At 47.6% G+C, this 16,894-nt stretch overlaps 1 protein-coding gene across 4 annotated transcripts in view; it reads left to right on the top strand.

The window, feature by feature from the left end:
* Positions 1–16,894, top strand: part of cbfa2t2 (CBFA2/RUNX1 partner transcriptional co-repressor 2) — a 49,015-nt gene that overhangs the window by 30,008 nt on the left and 2,113 nt on the right. For all 4 annotated transcript variants that reach the window (XM_035632046.2, XM_035632047.2, XM_035632045.2 and 1 more), the window contains 9 exons: positions 9,161–9,319; positions 9,471–9,712; positions 9,877–9,966; positions 11,954–12,138; positions 12,244–12,497; positions 14,665–14,750; positions 15,033–15,225; positions 16,210–16,278; positions 16,513–16,703. In XM_035632046.2, coding sequence (XP_035487939.1) covers positions 9,187–9,319; positions 9,471–9,712; positions 9,877–9,966; positions 11,954–12,138; positions 12,244–12,497; positions 14,665–14,750; positions 15,033–15,225; positions 16,210–16,278; positions 16,513–16,703 — 1,443 coding nt within the window. In that variant the 5' untranslated portion in view covers positions 9,161–9,186. The remainder of the gene's footprint in view (positions 1–9,160; positions 9,320–9,470; positions 9,713–9,876; positions 9,967–11,953; positions 12,139–12,243; positions 12,498–14,664; positions 14,751–15,032; positions 15,226–16,209; positions 16,279–16,512; positions 16,704–16,894) is intronic.

The following is a 16,894-nucleotide window of genomic DNA, read 5'->3' as shown; positions in this document are numbered from 1 at the left end:
CGTGTAAATATCTCCTGCGTGGCCCGTGGTGATGGCAACATCTGGTTGGACCGGAGCCCGGGACGGTTCTCCGACACCTGGTCTGAAACAGGCCAGTCCCGATGTTCACGTTGTTTTCCCGTGTCTAGAGCTTGTATTTTCTTTTATGGACTGCTTTAACTTTCAAGTTTAGAGTGAGTGTATGTCTCAAAAGAAGGGGGGGGGGGGGTGCAGTATTTTTCCTGGCTGGTTTATAACGTATATAGGAGCCACCCAGTCTTAATCCTCCAGACAGACACAGTGATATACGTCGTCGGTGCTGGTCAGTGGGGAGCTCTATAAGTCTGTTCTGACATCATTTTTTTTTCACTCTGAGGTGAAATGTGCCTGGGAAAAAGAAAATAAAGACAGCGCAACATAATTTCGACGGTCATGCGTCCTTAAATGCTGCAGCGGATTGTTTTTCGCTCGGCGTTTTTTTGGGGGGGGGGGGGGGCTTTTGAGAGTTACGAGGCTCAAGGTGATTGATGGGCAGGGTAACCGATTTGTCACGGCGAGGTGAGAAGGGCTGTAACCAGATAGGCAGATAATCTACTGGCCCTCGGAGACGGGGAGCTGGTGTGAGAGAGTCTGTGTCCACATGTGTGTGTGAGAGTGTCGCGGCTGAAGGCCATGATTGACAGATTAGAATCGTCCCCGTTATGTCACAGGTGTTTTTTCTGTGTGGGTGGGTGTGCACATGCTCCTCAGGCAGGCCATTTCACAGGTGTGTGTGTGTGTGTGTGTGTGTGTGTGTGTGTGTGTGTGTGTGTGTGTGTGTGTGTGTGTGTGTGTGTGTGTGTGTGTGTGTGTGTGTGTGTGTGTGTGTGTGTGTGTTCAGGGATAACTGTCCTCTATCCACTAAGCATGACAAACCTAACACCTGGTAAACGGGGCCAACACACACACACACGCACACACACACACACACACACACACACACACACGCACACACACACACACACTGACTGACTCACACACGATGACACACATCCACTTCCAGCCCTATCCCCCGTGGACCAGCTGTGTGTGACGCAGGCGTGTGGGTGTGTTTTAAAGATTGCGCCACGCTGAGTAACACAGTGGAGCTTGTAACAGAGACTGGATGCAACTACACGTGTGTGTGTGTGTGTGTGTGTGCGTGCGTGCGAGAGAGAGAGGGAGAGAGAGTGTCCATGTCAAACACATCTTCTGTCAGACGTGCACTGAAGTCAGGACATGAACTTGGTAACACTTCCGGAAAATGTCGGCGTGAGCCCATCTGAGGATACAGCAGGAAAATCTCACAGCAAGCGAGTGGGCGTCCTATTCCGGCGCCGTCCCTCGCCTGAGTGTTCCAGAAGTTTTCCTGCTGCCGTGGACGCATTTGATTCCTGCTGCGTGAACGTCAAACTTCGGAAAATGTGCGGACTCGGTGTTCTGGACAGTTTTCCGGAGTTCTTTTCTGAAAACTGGTTCTGTCTACTAACTTCTATCCAAGGCATGGTCCTTCTTGTTTGCTTATATATTTCTGGCATACGGAACAAACACACTCTTGTAATAAAGTTGTGAGCTGGTGCTGTTCATTTCTATTTGAGCATCGTCTTCTTTGAATAATATCCTCAATGCTCCTCAGCCCGAGCGCGGGAGTATCCTGGATAATTTAACAGCAGTCTAGGTTCATGGTTATCGCTCTTTACCCTGTGACTTTCAACGCAGTTCTTCGTGTTTTGTGCCAGTTTACGGTTTTAGAAAGTCGAAGCAGAAATGAAACGTGCTCAGTCGAATTATCCCTGACTGTGGCGTTCCGGGGGTGTTGGTAAGGTCAGAAACTTCTCATCCAATATATTCTCCCTCCGGTCTGACCTCATGTACACGTGGACTCTGCTCGGTCTCTGCCAAACCTCCTGCTTCCAGCATCACATCACTTGTGCCTCTTTTTTAACTGCTCATTCTTCGTTTTTATGGACAACCTCTGTCTGCCCTGCCGTCCCCTCGTAGTTTTTCTCTCTCCCTTTGCCACTAAGTACAATTCCATCCTTGGGTCCCTTTTTATATATATATATATATATATATATATATATATATTTCTTTTTTTTCAATCTGTGGCACGCTGGATTGCAGCGGTGTTTTTGTAATCATCTCACTGAGCGACGAGGTTACAAGGGGGCTTCTCTCATCAGTCGCAGGGAAATGTGAGGAATTCTCTCTTCCAACACATCTGTGCTTCTTCACGTGTGCATGGAAGTCATATATAGGTTTCATTTTTCACCCTCCTTCACCTCCATTTCTGTTTTTGCCAATTTCTCTTCCTCCAAGCTTGTGTCCTTCTCTCTCTACCATTTCTGCCCTTCCAGTGTATACACCCCCCCCCCCCCCTTACTGTCAAACTTGCCACCTCCCCATCTCTCCCCTCCCTCGCACAGTGTTGATATTGGGTTTTGTCCAAATAGTCTACGGGGCTGGAAGGTGGTAATGAGAGCCAAGAAAAACAGCCTGGCTCCGAGTCTGACAACCAGCCTTGTCTTTCTGATGAAACCGAATGAAAACAGTATTTTCTATCCTTGTTATTCCTTCCCTCCCATCCTCCGCCCGTCTCAGCGTCCCTCCTTCTGCACCTCTGGCGCCTCTAATTTGCAGACTAATTTTCTTCTCCCGTTGGTGTTTGTTTAACAGTTTCTGTAAAGTTGTTACTGTGATAATAGATAGATAAGCAAATGTTGGGGTCCTGGTAGGAATGCCAAATAATAAAGTCAATGTTGCTATAAGCAGAGATGTAGTCCTTTACTCTGCAGCATGTAGTTTAACAATAGTTCTGAGAAAAAGTTAGTCCCAAAATGTTTTGATTTTACTAGTGTTTTTGCCATTCAAAATGTGCCTGTCCCGGTTCATGGCATTTCAAGTCACTCAAGTAACATCACAAGTGCTGTTGTGCAATTTAAATTGGGGGGGGTCAGGGGCCGTGTTTGGGGTCTCGGCAACTGCTGATCCAAAACACTTCACAATACCCCCGCCAATTTTGAAGCTCTTGAAAAAGTAAAAAAGACAGACCAACAGAAAGACAGACTTTTGGGATCATTAGTAGGATGCATTGATGGATGTATTTTAAATGGCCTGTACAAAATAGGTTTGTAAAATTAAGCTTGTGGTTACATTGTTAACCAGTACAAAGCAGAACACTTAAAACTGTGTTATGAATCGTATCCGATGACTGATCATGTGGAAGTGAGGGGACTGCGTCATGGCAACAGCTGATGAGGTGTCAGCCCCAAGAGAGCAATAATACGAATTAAAGCTGAAATTAGCAGGGAGGACACGTGTTTCCTGATTTTCAGAAATCTGACACCGTACGCCGCTCTCTTAAATACTTAAGTCCTTGAAACTGTTGTGTGACTGTAAGGTTAGAACAGTAACCTGACACAGACTCAGACACAGAGGAGGCCATACGCTGTTGACTTATCTGTTTTGTAAGTGGATGTGGTAGTGTGTCTTTCTCTGTGTGCGTGCGTGCGTGTGTGTGCGTGTCTGTGTGTGTGTGTGTGTGTGGGTGGAGGTCAGGAGGGAGCGCAGGATGGAGGAACAGATGTGTGCTGTATTGTGGTGGTGTGTGTGGACCGACGGGGACCAGGTGCAGCCTTTGTCTCCGCGGCATTTAAGTCCACTCGCTTGCATTCAGCCGCCTCGTGCCTCCCTTCCCCTCCACACCTCCCTCCCCCCTTCCCCCGCTCCTCGGAGGGAAGGCAGAGCTGTCTGTGTGTGTGTGTGTGTGTGTGTGTGGAGGAGGGGGCAGCCTTGGCTTAGTGAAGGAGGCTCCAGCCGTCCCTTCTGCGCCCCCCTCCTCCCTCACAGGTGACTGTTGGAGGTCCCAGCTGGCCAGCTCTTGGCCGATTAGATCCATATGGTACAGGAGGAGGAGGAGGAGGAGGAGAGAGAAGTGCCCATCACTTGCATGGTTGCTAAGAGGCCCGTTAGCTTGTCCCTTTTTTGCCCTCAGCTTCCAAACGAGACCTCCGTTTTGACACCGTCCACCTATTCATTTTCCACATTGCTCAAATTGTGTCTCGCGTGGTTTATCCTCAAATCGATTGCCGTTGTCTCGGTTCAATGTTGAACTGTGTGTAAATACATACACATATACTCTTTGTGTGTTTTTTTCTTTATCATATGGGAGCTCTGTTAGTTCCTCCACTCAACTCAGATACCCCATTCGTTTCAGTCTTTTTAATGGCTGGATGTGATTGTAGGATCATTATTTTTTACCACTTTTAAGAAATGTAACAACATTTTAAGGGGAAATAGCCGACGGTTGTTTCTTTTACCGGTCTGTTTTATGTGAAGCCGAGCTTTGCATACAAAGGAGAAATTGGCGGGAAAAGTGAATCACCCCCCCTTAAAATAAGCAGGACACGATTAGCATTTAAAAGATGCCACACCTTTATGTGTGTTGGCTTGTTAGCTTTCGAGCTAGCCACCGAAACACCCATGTATTCACCTTGAGTTAGTGAAGTGCGGACATCAATTCATTTTCTTTAGGTCCGTGAGCTTCCTGTGCTCACCGGGACGAACACTTAGACAATCATCCCCGGCCCTTATCTTCTCATCTAACTCACTAGACAAATGTTGGCGTGTGCGCTTTCAAGCTAGCCACCGAAACACCCAAGGCTTTACCAGGAGTCGGTTCAATTGAGGATATCAGTTTCTTTTTTAATAAAAGCGTGGTATTTTCCTCCTGCTCCCAGCGTGCGCACTCGGCAAAACACTCCGGCAAACATCCTGCATCCTAATCCCCTTATCTAACTCTTGAGAAAAACAAGTATTGGCTCGTAACCTTTCGAGCTAGCCACCATCAACGCTCAAGGTTTCACTGAGCGTTGGTAAAGTGAGGACATGAATTCTTTTCTTTTCTTTTTTTTTTACAAAGCAAGGTTAATTAGCTTAGTTTCCCCCTTCCTCCCGTGTGCTCACTAGGCTAAACACGAAGCTAAACGTCCCCCGTCCGTATCTCCTTATGAGACTCTTGGTTTCGAGCTAGCCAAAACACTCAAAGTTTCACCAATAGCGATAGTAAAGGGAGGAATTTTCTTTTTCTTCTCAAAGCCAGGTCAGCTAGCGAAGTGTCCCCCCTTCTTCCCGCTTGGCTGCACAAGGCTAAACGCTCAGCTAAACATCCCCATATCTCGTGTTCCTCGCTAAGAACACAAGTATTCCATAACATTTTGGAGAGCGAGCTGTTTTAAGGGTTGATTCATTCGGCTGTGAGACGTGCTTACGTGCGTGGACGTTAACGCGCCTGTGTTAGGACCCCACATAGTTGTTGCGTTGCGCATGGCGTGAATTATCTCCTTGTCCGCCGATGAATTAGCCAAGCCTGCGTTACATCTCCTCTCACCTCATCTGCAATAAACAGGACAGCGATAGCAGCAAGGCCGCGAGTATACACACACACGCGCACACACACACACACACACACACACACACACACACACTTGACTCGCAGCTTTCAACCCTTTCAACTTCGGAGTTAAACCATGAGCTCAACAAACCCTAACACTCGACACATTTATTTAGACATCACATCGGGTGTGATTTACTTGTTCTGACTCAAAGTGGGTTATCCATCGTCACTTCGCGCAAGGAGCTGAACGGACGTTCTCTGCACTTAATTTGACTCGTCCTTTTCTGAGTTCACTGTTAAATGAATTGCCTCCCGTGCCCCAGTAAGTGGCTGGGTGGGAATAGCTGCTGTTGTCTTCTTCTCTCGGTTTTTGTTTGTGTTCCTGACTCTGCATCACCTGCAGAGGCGATTAAAGCCGACCGAAGGTTTTAAATGCGGACGTGCGACACCTGACGCTGAACAAACAAGGGGACACCTGGCTGGCAACAGCAGCCTTCCCCGCAGATGCACATTCATTTTCCATCCCTGCAATAACAGCGGTCGTAGAAAAACAAACAAGTCGCCCCAACTAATTGACTATAAGACTATTAATACTATACATATAAACTGTTGTGAATAAAATATTTTTTACCTCTTCTCATGAAATGATTGTGACAGTGTGATTTATTGTTGATAGATAAAGTGTATATCTTCTCAAAACTTTATTGCTCAATCTCTTTCAAACATATCACAGTGAAAAATAAACCACAATTAGCCTTTGCAAACTGTTACGATTCCAAGGAAGTCAGCAACGTTGGCTTGTTTGTTTCCGCCCTGTCAGAATGCAAGCACTCTTTGGCGTATTGCCGGTTGCGTCGGACGAGGCATAGCCTAGGCGACGTCTGTGTCAAATTTGGTTGAAAATTTTACAGCCAATCCTGAAAACGTGGATTTACTGCATACAGACTTTAAGCAGGAAAAAAAGGACAACACAGAGAATGTCTTGCCTTTTATAGCGCCAAACAATTGTGAAGCATGAATTTGTTTCACCTAGGTAACATTGGCCTCAGTGTTTTATCATTGCACCTGGTCAAAGGTGATTGCCAATGTGTATAAATAGGAATAAAAAGAGGAACGTGTCTGAAAACTAAATTGTTCAAACTTCATGGACAACAGTGTATGTTCATCACATGTTTGAAATGAGAGAAGACAAAAGGATGAGCGGCAGCCGAGAATGGTATGAGCCGACTTTATAGATAATTTAGTTTTAGATTAATGTAGTTGAAGCTTTTATTATATTCACAATGGACTGGTCTGCTCACGGTGTCATCCTCCTTTGCTTTCCAAGTGTTGTGTATGCATTCTGGAATATGGCGTGTAATCCTGTTGATGTGCGGCGAGGAGCTTTGTTCCATTACAGCCAAGATGACAGGTGGCATTTAGACCGGACAAACACCCCACATCCTCCTCGAGGACGACAGTATTCACCTGAGTTAACATGAGACCACTCTGTGCACTCTGTGTGTGTGTGTGTGTGTGTGTGTGTGTGTGTGTGTGTGTGTGTGTGTGTGTGTGTGTGTGTGTGTGTGTGTGTGTGTGTGTGTGTGTGTGTGTGTGTGTGTGTGTGTGTGTGTGTGTGTGTGTGTGTGTGTGTTTGTGTGTTTTTTGACAGCTGCCTCCCTTGACAGTCCTGTGACTATATACAGTGGACTCAGGTGCTCGCTAAGCCAGATGAAGTCATCCAGCTATGTACGCCGTATAATTGACAAGGCAGAGGCAATTCTCCCGGGCCGTCAGCACTAAATGCACACACACACACACACACACACACACACACACACACACACACACACACACACACACACACACACACACACACACACACCTGATGTCTCCTTTTATGGCCATCACCTCCAGGCAAGGCTGACGACAGACCGGTCCACATCCTTAAGGCTGCGCGAATGCAGCTGCAGCCCTAATTTGTCTCTCCCCAATGCCAAAATGGACGAGACACACGTACAACATGGACTCGTGTGGAATCATATGTCGATGTTGACTTGTCAACAAGGAACTTGTGACTACATTTTACCTTCAACTCTGTTGTGCAAACCGAACGCCCCAGTCCTCGGTTTTGCGTATGAAGTTGTTTACTTGGTAAAAGTGTTGACACTAAGGCCATATGCCCCGTTGATTCTGTTATTGAGATGTCAGTCTAATTTCCTGGCCATACGGACAGAGTGTGCAGATCTTTGGAACTGGTGTGTGTGTGCGTGCGTGCGTGCGCTTGCAGCAGGCTGCTTCCTGCTGTGCACTGGCAGACCCTGTGTGCTTTGGGCATGACGGTCCAAATGTCTGTGTAGATCCCTTCTTCCTGTCCACCCCATGTTGGTGAACAGGTGGAGCGATGGCAGGCAGGCCACAGGGCTGAGAAAGAACGAGAGGGAGAGAGAGGACTGGGAAAAAAACGGAAACAGTTAAACGTGCAGACACGACGGAGGAGTCCCATAGATGTTTATTGTGTGCGCGCATGTATGTTCACATATTATTGTGACAAACTTTCTCTGAATTCCCAATGCATTTGTTTCTGTATGTTTTTACATATATTTTTTTCACTCACCAAAATCTTGTCTCTCATATTATTTTTTTATTCGTTTAATAGGCGTGGTTCCTCCTTTTCACTTCTTCCGAGTTACCTACCGACGGCTTAAACCTTCCAACTCAAGTCTTCATAAACCGGGTCCCTGTGGCTCAAGGCCACGCAGAGTTCATAGCTGTGAAAAAGATATACAGGGTGCCATTGAAGCCAAAGCCTTAAAGCCATGAAACCACATTTAAAAATCTGCTCTCTGTTGACCCCATGACCTGTGAGACCCTCGCTTGTCTATTAATCGTTGATTCTCAGAAAAGTCTGATCCACTCTAAATGGAGACGGGACCCAGCCTTCATGGTTCTCCGGGAGACAAAGGCGGCTTCTGATCCCACATCTCCCCACCACCACCCCCACCCTCCCCATCACACTTTCTCCAAACCCCTTATCTGGTGGTCTCATTCAGTGGCAATAGCATATTGAGAAGTTGCGTTTAACATTCAAAAGCTTTGCCGATCTTGTTAGTAAAGCGTGAAATAGCCCCGTCCCCTTTCTCTCTGTGTACCCGCCCGCATTTTCTGAGGAGCTCAAAGAGGGGGCTTTCTTCTCGCACACAATGGGCTTCTTCAGCATTTCTTCTGTTATTGATCTGAATGGTCGGGAGCAAGGGGCTAAACTTTAGACATCTGGCTCATTGATGGGGGCGGGGGGGTGCCCTGGCAGTATGTGTTGGATGATGTGAAGTGTTTTTTTTGTGGGGGGGGGGGGGGGGGTCTTTTGTGACCTGTAGCGTTTGCATTTATTTTTAACCACTGAGCTGAGCAAAGTTATGGTGGTTGTATTTTTTGGGGGGCCTTATTTGTCATGACAACACTTGAGTGAGTTTAATTCCTCCATTTCCAATTTTTGGGGTTTTCAAGAAATATGGTTGAATTTAATTTATGCATTGTGTTGTGATTGATAAAGAAAAAATTGTGCAGCGGTACAACGTGAAATATTAAATATAGATCATAACAACACGAGATCCGATTGTCCTAGTGTAAAAATAAGTAACAGATCTCCAGTAAATCTTTTTACATGTTTTTGGGCAGTGAAAATGTGGTTTTGATTTCCATCCGCTGCCGTGTCCGCGGGACAGCGATGTTTTTTAAAAGCGTTCTGGTTTTTGACCCACAGCTGACCTCTCCTCTCTCTTCCCGCAGACCGTAGAGAGAAGAAGAGCCCTGCCATGCCCGGTTCTCCTGTGGATGCTAAGACTCATTCCAGATCAGTCCTCAGCAGCAGCACCAGCTCCACGATGCCACCCCTGCCTTCCGTCAACCCCAGCGGCCCGCGACCGGCCTCGTTTTCCACCACAGCATGTGAGGGTCATCCTTAAACAATCTTTTTTCGTCCACAGATTGCAAAACAATTTTTAAATGTATTTTAATAGATTAAATCCTGGTCTAGTAAAACCAACTCTGAGTATGGATCGTTCATTTTCCCTCTCTTCATCTCACCTTTAATCCCCAGTGACCAATGGGAATCATCATTCTCCGCCAACCCTGAATGCAGTGCCGTCTCCGCCGCAGCGCTACAGCAACGGGCCATCCTCTTCCTCGTCCTCATCGCTAGCTAACCAGCAGCTGCCCGCCACCTGTGGGGCTCGCCAGCTGAGCAAGCTGAAGCGTTTCCTGACCACGCTGCAGCAGTTTGGCAACGACATCTCCCCTGAGATCGGAGACAGCGTCCGCAGCCTAGTTCTGGCCCTAGTGGTAAGTCCTTTGTTATCACGTTTAAGACAAACAAATGAAGCAATACCTTATATAAAAAAGGCATTTTAACCATCTTGTCATGAATAAGCATAGAGCTGTTGCACAAATTTGGTCTGAAGAATTTGTAAATCATCTTTCTTATCCTCATTTTCCCTGTCCCTTAGAATTCAACAGTTACCATTGAAGAGTTTCACTCGCGGCTTCAGGAGGCCACCAACTTCCCCTTACGGCCCTTTGTCATTCCTTTTCTCAAGGTAAACTCAACCTCATCCTCTTTTCATCTTCCTATATTTGCTTTGCATTATTCCGTTGGATCCCTTCCTTTTTTCCTTTTTTCTGTATTTCCCCCACCCTCCCTCAGTAAGCCGTACAGCCCTATGGCTACAGCCTGCGCACTGTCAGAATAATCTAGCGCCACTGAAAACATCACCTTCCCAACAGCCTCACATGTCTCGGCTCTGTCAACAGCGCTGCACGATTAACTACAGAACAACAAGCGATAAACAGAAGGTCCTTGACATCAACATACCCCTCGCTCAGGACTATCTGAATAATCTACGGGCAATCACGTCACAGCTCGTGAGCCGCGGTCGATGGAGAAGTAATTAATTAATGACACTTATTCATCACAACGTTTCCGGGACACAATGCAGGAGTCTATAAATAGGCCTCTGTGTCGCTTTTCTAATTGAATAAACTGCTTCTCTGCGGTTCAAAGTAGCCATTAAGATTTGCGTGTTGACTTGAAAAGCAACAGATGAGTGTGTGTGTGTGTGTGTGTGTGTGTGTGTGTGTTAAACAGCCCCCTGAGCCCCTTTGTAACCAGGGACGTCTGCAAGTGTATACTTTTTAGGAGCCCCATTCAGTAAAGTAGCCCATAAATCTTCAGTCAGTTGTACCGCTGTAACTTCTGGCCGTTGAAATCTGCTCTTTTTTCCACACTTACCTCTTACTCACCTTTGGAGCCTCTCCAGCTGTCTGTCTGAGAGAGCTTAGACAAGAAACCTCTGTTCTCCTCCTTCTTCTAATTTATTACGAGGGGGGTGGGGTCCCCACAACTTAATTCAAACTGTGCGGAGAGCAGTCGATCTTAAGAGAGAGAGAGAGGGGAGAGAGAGAGAGAGGGGAGAGAGAGAGAGAGAGAGAGAGAGAGAAGGAAGAAACGGACAGATGGACAAAGTAAGGGTGCGAGGGAGTGGAAAAGAGAGAGTGCATGCGAGGAGGAGAGAGGGAAAAGTGGGAACTCGGAAGTGTGAAACATGCCTATAAAGTGTCCCATTCCCTTTTTATGGGTTGCAGTGTGCCATATGGAGCCGCTGTCCCGTTAAAAAGAGCATTCAGCTGCCAAGGCGCCGCCAATCTAGCGTTTTCGCCGACGAACCGCGGAGAGCCCCTCCGCTGAACTGACACAGCACATGTGTCCACTGACTGGGGCCCCAGGGAAGGAAGGGAGGCTGAGGAGCCTGGGAGACGGGCAGATACAGAACACAGGGTCGCCATGGACAACAGATATCTTATATTAGCATCTTTTAGGACGAAGTAAGAGAGATGCTTTGCTAAAGGAAGAGGTCAGATTTGATAGGAAGGGTGTTTTTAGGTTTACAGACTTTGCAAGATGGCGGCTGAAAGTGCTACGTGAGAAGAAGAGGTCAGTCACGAAACGAGAACAGTATGGTTATTTAGTTGGTTTCTCAGGGAGAGGGGAGTGAGGAAGTTGTGTAATTGCAAACACACCGGAGTCTGTTCCTAATTAAGGAACTGCAGGGAACAAAAAGCGAGATGGAAAGATACTGCAGAGACAGTCGCAGACAAATATTTAAAAAAGAGCGAGGGTCCGGAATGAGGGGGAAGTGGAGCCTGTGTATCATTTGTTTTGAGATGTTTCTAAAGTTTTTAAAACCTCTGTAACGTCGTGCATAACTCAAGCTGTGACCAACGTATTGCGCTCTAACACTCTGTGCTGTGTGCCGGGGGTTATTAACCAGCTTCAGCAGCAGTTTGGAAAAGTCAGCCTTTTTCATTTTAAGGGAAGGAAACCACAGCCACCATGGAATCAGCCACAGAACAACACCCAGTCTCATAGAGAACCCCAGAGCCAGACCTCAAGGAGTCAGCAACCCCCCTTAATCCCTGTCCGAGCCAAGCATCCTCCCCAGGAGGCAGATTTCACTCTGGGTTCTGTTGCGGGCTGTTGTTCGTCTACGTACGGGACTAATTTGCGATTTCGCATTCTCCTGCTAGGCAAACCTTCCCCTGCTGCAGAGGGAGTTGCTCCACTGTGCGCGGGCAGCCAAGCAAACCCCAGCCCAGTACCTGTCCCAGCATGAGCACCTCCTGCTCAGCACCACCCTGGCCTCCTCTCCGGACTCCTCTGAGCTGCTGATGGAGCCTCCTGATGCCGGGACCAAGAGACACAGCCCCAGCAGGTTAAATTAAAGCTCAAAAACTTTCTATGAAAACCTATATCACGGTAGAGACATACATAAACTCTCTTTTGGATTTGAGGATTAACGCCGTGTTTGGTTTTTCAGGGCCAAGGAGAACGGTTTCCACGAACGTCCGCCCGTAGCCATGGAGCCCGCTGCAAAGCGAATTTGCACCATCAGCCCCGCGCCTCGACACAGCCCCGCCCACCCGCTGCCCCTCAACACCCAGCTTCACCCAACTCCCCCACCCCTGCAGCACTACGCCCTGGACGACATCGCAACACCACACATCCTCCACCGCGAACACAGCCAGCGCATGCTGGAGCTCCGCGAGCTCAAAGACAGACCTCGACTCCCTGGTACGTGATACAAAGCCTAAAGTTTTTATTTTATTTATCCCCTTCACACTATCACTGATGGAGTGATGACAAGTCGGGATCAGTCTTTAGCCTCTTTTAACACAGATTCTCCTATGTTGCCGTTAAGGGGACCCCTCCTTGTGTCAGCTTTGCTCGTTTGCACTGAGTCCAGAGTGTGTGGGATTTTAACGTAGCATCTTGGCGCCCCACAATCCGAGGGCGTCCCTTGTAACACAACATCTGCAGCACTTGTATCGCCACGCCATCGCTTCCTTTTACACACACACCATCAATCCAGCTTTTTAATTACCTCCGCTGTCGGCGTGAAGGTGGGACAGTAATGCCCCCGTTTGTAACTTCTCCACGGAACCGCAAGGCAGAATAAAGAATGGAGAGGCTGTGGAAAGAAAGGGACTTGAGAAAACATTAAGTTGACTTAAACAAACAGCATATGAGCTCTGATATCAGTATATTAGTCTGATATCATGATGAAATTAGCTGATTTAGAAACTATGAATGACAGTTATACATCCGGCTGGACATTAAAATCAATTATCAATTCATGTATCAACTCATTATTGGACCACAAACCACATAAACACTGAGAGCACGTACCTAAGTCTGGTTCTGTGTAAGTGGACGATGAAGACATTTAGAAAATAAATAGCTGCATTAAAACACACACATATACACACATAACGGTCTGTGTGTGATAACGGGTGGTCTCTGTGTTTGCGTAGCCACCGCGCTATGTCTCTGGAGCCCCTGCGTGTATAAACAGTGCCATACTGTCCAGGCAGGGAGGGTTGGATCTACTCTGGTGTATATCTACCCACCATTCGGGGGCTTGTCAGCACACAGTGGAAACAGCAGTAGCTCACAGACGCGAGGCGCACACACACACACACACACACACGCACACACACACATAAAGACACATACCTTGATATGTTCATGGTGGAGGTGCAGTGTTTACGAGGTCTTAGTCCCTTGTCTGACAAGCCTCCCGCCCGCCTGCCGCCACTTAACTCATAGGCACACGTGTGTGTGCGCGCGTGCGCACGCACACACACACACACACATACACATAAACACATCAGTCCACATGGCTTTGAACTGATGAACACTGATGAGAACCAGGAGGAGAGAAGAGGTTAAGGGGAAGGCTTGTGTGTGTGTGTGTGTGTGTGTGTGTGTGTGTGTGTGTGTGTGTGTGTGTGTGTGTGTGTGTGTGTGTGTGTGTGTGTGTGTGTGTGTGTCATTATTCTCTTCAGCAGGCCTGTTTGTGCATGTGGCCTCTTGTTGGCCGCTTCTTTCTCAATTTTAAGACAGGCTTGTTTGTGCAAACTGTTATTACTGTTAAAACTTCAATTAAACAATGCTTAAGTCATAGCATTGTGTAATAATCAAACAGGAATCAGATGAAATCTGTTTGTGTGCGCGCGCGCGTGTGTGTGCGCGTGTGTATGTGTGTGGTTAGTGGTTGTAATGGTCCACATTCAGTGTCAGACCGGCTGGTTGTGTTTAGAAGTGGAGCCACTCCACTCAGCCTGAGTGTCTCCCTACTGGAATGCTGTAAGCTCCAGGAGGGGAGGTGCTAAGGGAGAAGTTTGGGGAGTGTGTGTGTGTGTGTGTGTGTGTGTGTGTGTGTGTGTGTGTGTGTGTGTGTGTGTGTGTGTGTGTGTGTGTGTGTGTGTGTGTGTGTGTGTGTGTGTGTGTGTGTGTGTGTGTGTGTGTGTGTGTGTGTGTGTGTGTGTGTGTGTGTGTGTGTGTGTGGTTGACAGCTGACTTCCAGATGTGTTCAGGCTCTGGGAGCTGGGGGCGTCTGTTTTGCATCACAGGCTTCTCTTTTTCTCTTTCACCCGACCTTTCTCTCTTACAGTCCCTCAGTCCATCTCACAGATTTTGTCTTTTACTCCCCAGTTACTGACTTCTGTCATTTTTAGATGTAAGACGCTGCTGACTTTGACTTTATAGTCACGTCTCTTGCGTCACAATAAAGTGTTTAAATGAAGGAGCTTTCTCAGTTTTTCTTAACAAAGCGATACCAGGTCACAGACGTGCACCTTTCACTCACTCACTGTCACTCGTGGCTTCTCTTTATATCAAGGAGAATGTTAATCACGTTGGCCTGTGGTTTATCTTGTGTGTGTGTTTTTTTTAAAAGGAACCAACGGGGGTTACCGCGAGGAGCCGGTGGACCACAGACTGACAGACAGAGAGTGGGCTGATGAATGGAGGCATCTGGACCATGTAAGTCTGCAGACAACTACACGGCAGCTAATGGGCTTGTGATATAAGAAGAGAATGTGATTTGTTTAACTGGATTCCTCAGCAGAAGAGTGTCATATTGTCTCACAACCCTCAGATCTATAGTTCATTTGGACATTCATGTTGCTATTGATACATCATCCCCATAATAATCAGACAGCATGAACACTGCTGCCTCATCTTATTTTCTTTCAGTTGTAAGATTTAGTTTTCTCTGATAAACACAAAATGGGAACTCAGTCAATAATTATTTTGTGTCCTCAGGTGTTGAACTGCATCGTGGACATGGTGGAAAAGACACGGAGGTCAGTGAGCGTGCTGAGACGGTGTCAGGAGTCCGACCGCGAGGAGCTCAACTACTGGAGGCGGCGCTCGAGCGAGCAGGAGGACCCGCGCAAAGGAGGCTCCGGCTCCGCCCCTTTCTCAAAGACACACAGCCCCCACTCTGCAGAATCAGGTGGGTGCTACACTGTTTTTCAAATGAAACATGTTGGTACGGTGGAGATGAAGTGATTTGAGGTTAACACACATGACAACAGGCCTGAGCACAAACCAAGGCAGCCTCACATCAACTTTATACTCCATACACCGCCTAGTGGACGTTAAAAGAACTGCACCCAAGTCACACGTCGGCGTGTTAGTGAGTTCCTTCCACAGTTTGTCCCCACAGTCTGCTGCGTACTGTCAGTGTTCTCGCTGACTGCCAGCCCCGCTGTCCCCCTGCTGGTCCGTAGTCACAGACGCGTGCCAGAACTGGCCTTGGCCATATCGGCCACAGAAGGGCCGTCCTGCCGTCCTGCAGGCTCGGAGACCCAGAACTGGCTGACTCGCCAGAGCACCATCTGGGCCCCAAGCCGGGAAGCCTGCCTGCCTGCCTGCCTGCCTGCCTGCCTGCCTGGGCTCGAGCGGAGAAAGACTTTAGTGGGGGTGGAGATGACGGTGGTCAGGGTGTATGTGCAAGCTCGGTCGAGAAGAAGAGGATGTAAATGAAGCAGAGAGAAAGCGGTGGTGAGTCGGAGGAGATGAGAACGAGGAGATGAGCCAGCGACGCAGCTATGAACTGAGATGCAGGCAGAGAGCGAGTGGAGGGAACAGACAGAATGTTGACACAGCTTGTTGGTCCGCAAATTGCCTTCCAAGCCAAACACATTCCTTTCTGAAGTTGTCAGATCTCAGATCAGTCCAAGACTCTTGATAATCAACAATTTCACTAGTTCTGGGGCCTGGATGTGCAGATGACAAAATAAAAGACTTGATTACAATGATGATATCGCTGCCCGCCCCGGATGGCCTTTTTTTGTGATCATCCGTTACCTGGGTTGAGCCGTCAGTCACAAACCAAATTCATTGGTTCAACCAAAGTCATTTCAACAATTAATCATCTTAATATCTGTATAAGCCCCGACAGTCGCTAATCCCTTCTGTCTCTGCTTCCCCGCAGAGTCCCAGCGCGACTTTGCTCCTCGGCCAGGCTCAGCATACGTTACAGATGAGATCTGGAGGAAAGCTGGTAAGAATACCATAAAATTAGAATTTAAATCATTGAAAAAAAAAAATGCGGCTAGGTTATGGAAGTAAGTATAATCGATAGCAGTAATATAAAGGTACAGAGAACAATGACATGAATGTTTCGAAGTGGAACACACAAAATGCTGCTGTGTGGCTGATCAGTGGTTTATTTTCACGAATAGGATTTAAACAAGTTGAGCTAAACACGAGATGATTGTCTTTCCCTGTTGCACAGAAGAGGCGGTGAACGAGGTGAAGCGCCAGGCCATGGACGAGGTCCAGAAAGCGGTGGCCGAGGCCGAGCAGAAGGCCTTCGAGATGATCGCCGCCGAGAGGGCGAAGATGGAGAAGACTCTGGCCGATGCGAAGAGGAAGGCCAAGGAGGACGCCATCATGGTCATCAACGAGCAGGAGGATTCCAGTGAGGTGAGCACAGATGTAGGTTTACGGACGCTGTTAAAATCACAACCGATTGATTGTCACTTTCACCAGATGTTGGAGGCTTGCTGACGGGTCAATAAGAAGCAGCAAGTTTTCCATATTGACTCTAAAAGGATATTGTGTTCATAGCTTGTTTTCACTGCCCCCAAGTGGCCTTGAGAAGTAGCAACGGAAGG

The sequence above is a fragment of the Scophthalmus maximus genome, chromosome 6 (genome assembly GCF_022379125.1).
Source record: "Scophthalmus maximus strain ysfricsl-2021 chromosome 6, ASM2237912v1, whole genome shotgun sequence".
NCBI lineage: Eukaryota > Metazoa > Chordata > Actinopteri > Pleuronectiformes > Scophthalmidae > Scophthalmus > Scophthalmus maximus.
Note: the sequence above shows the minus strand (reverse complement) of the source record. Positions and strands in the feature narration are given on the sequence as shown.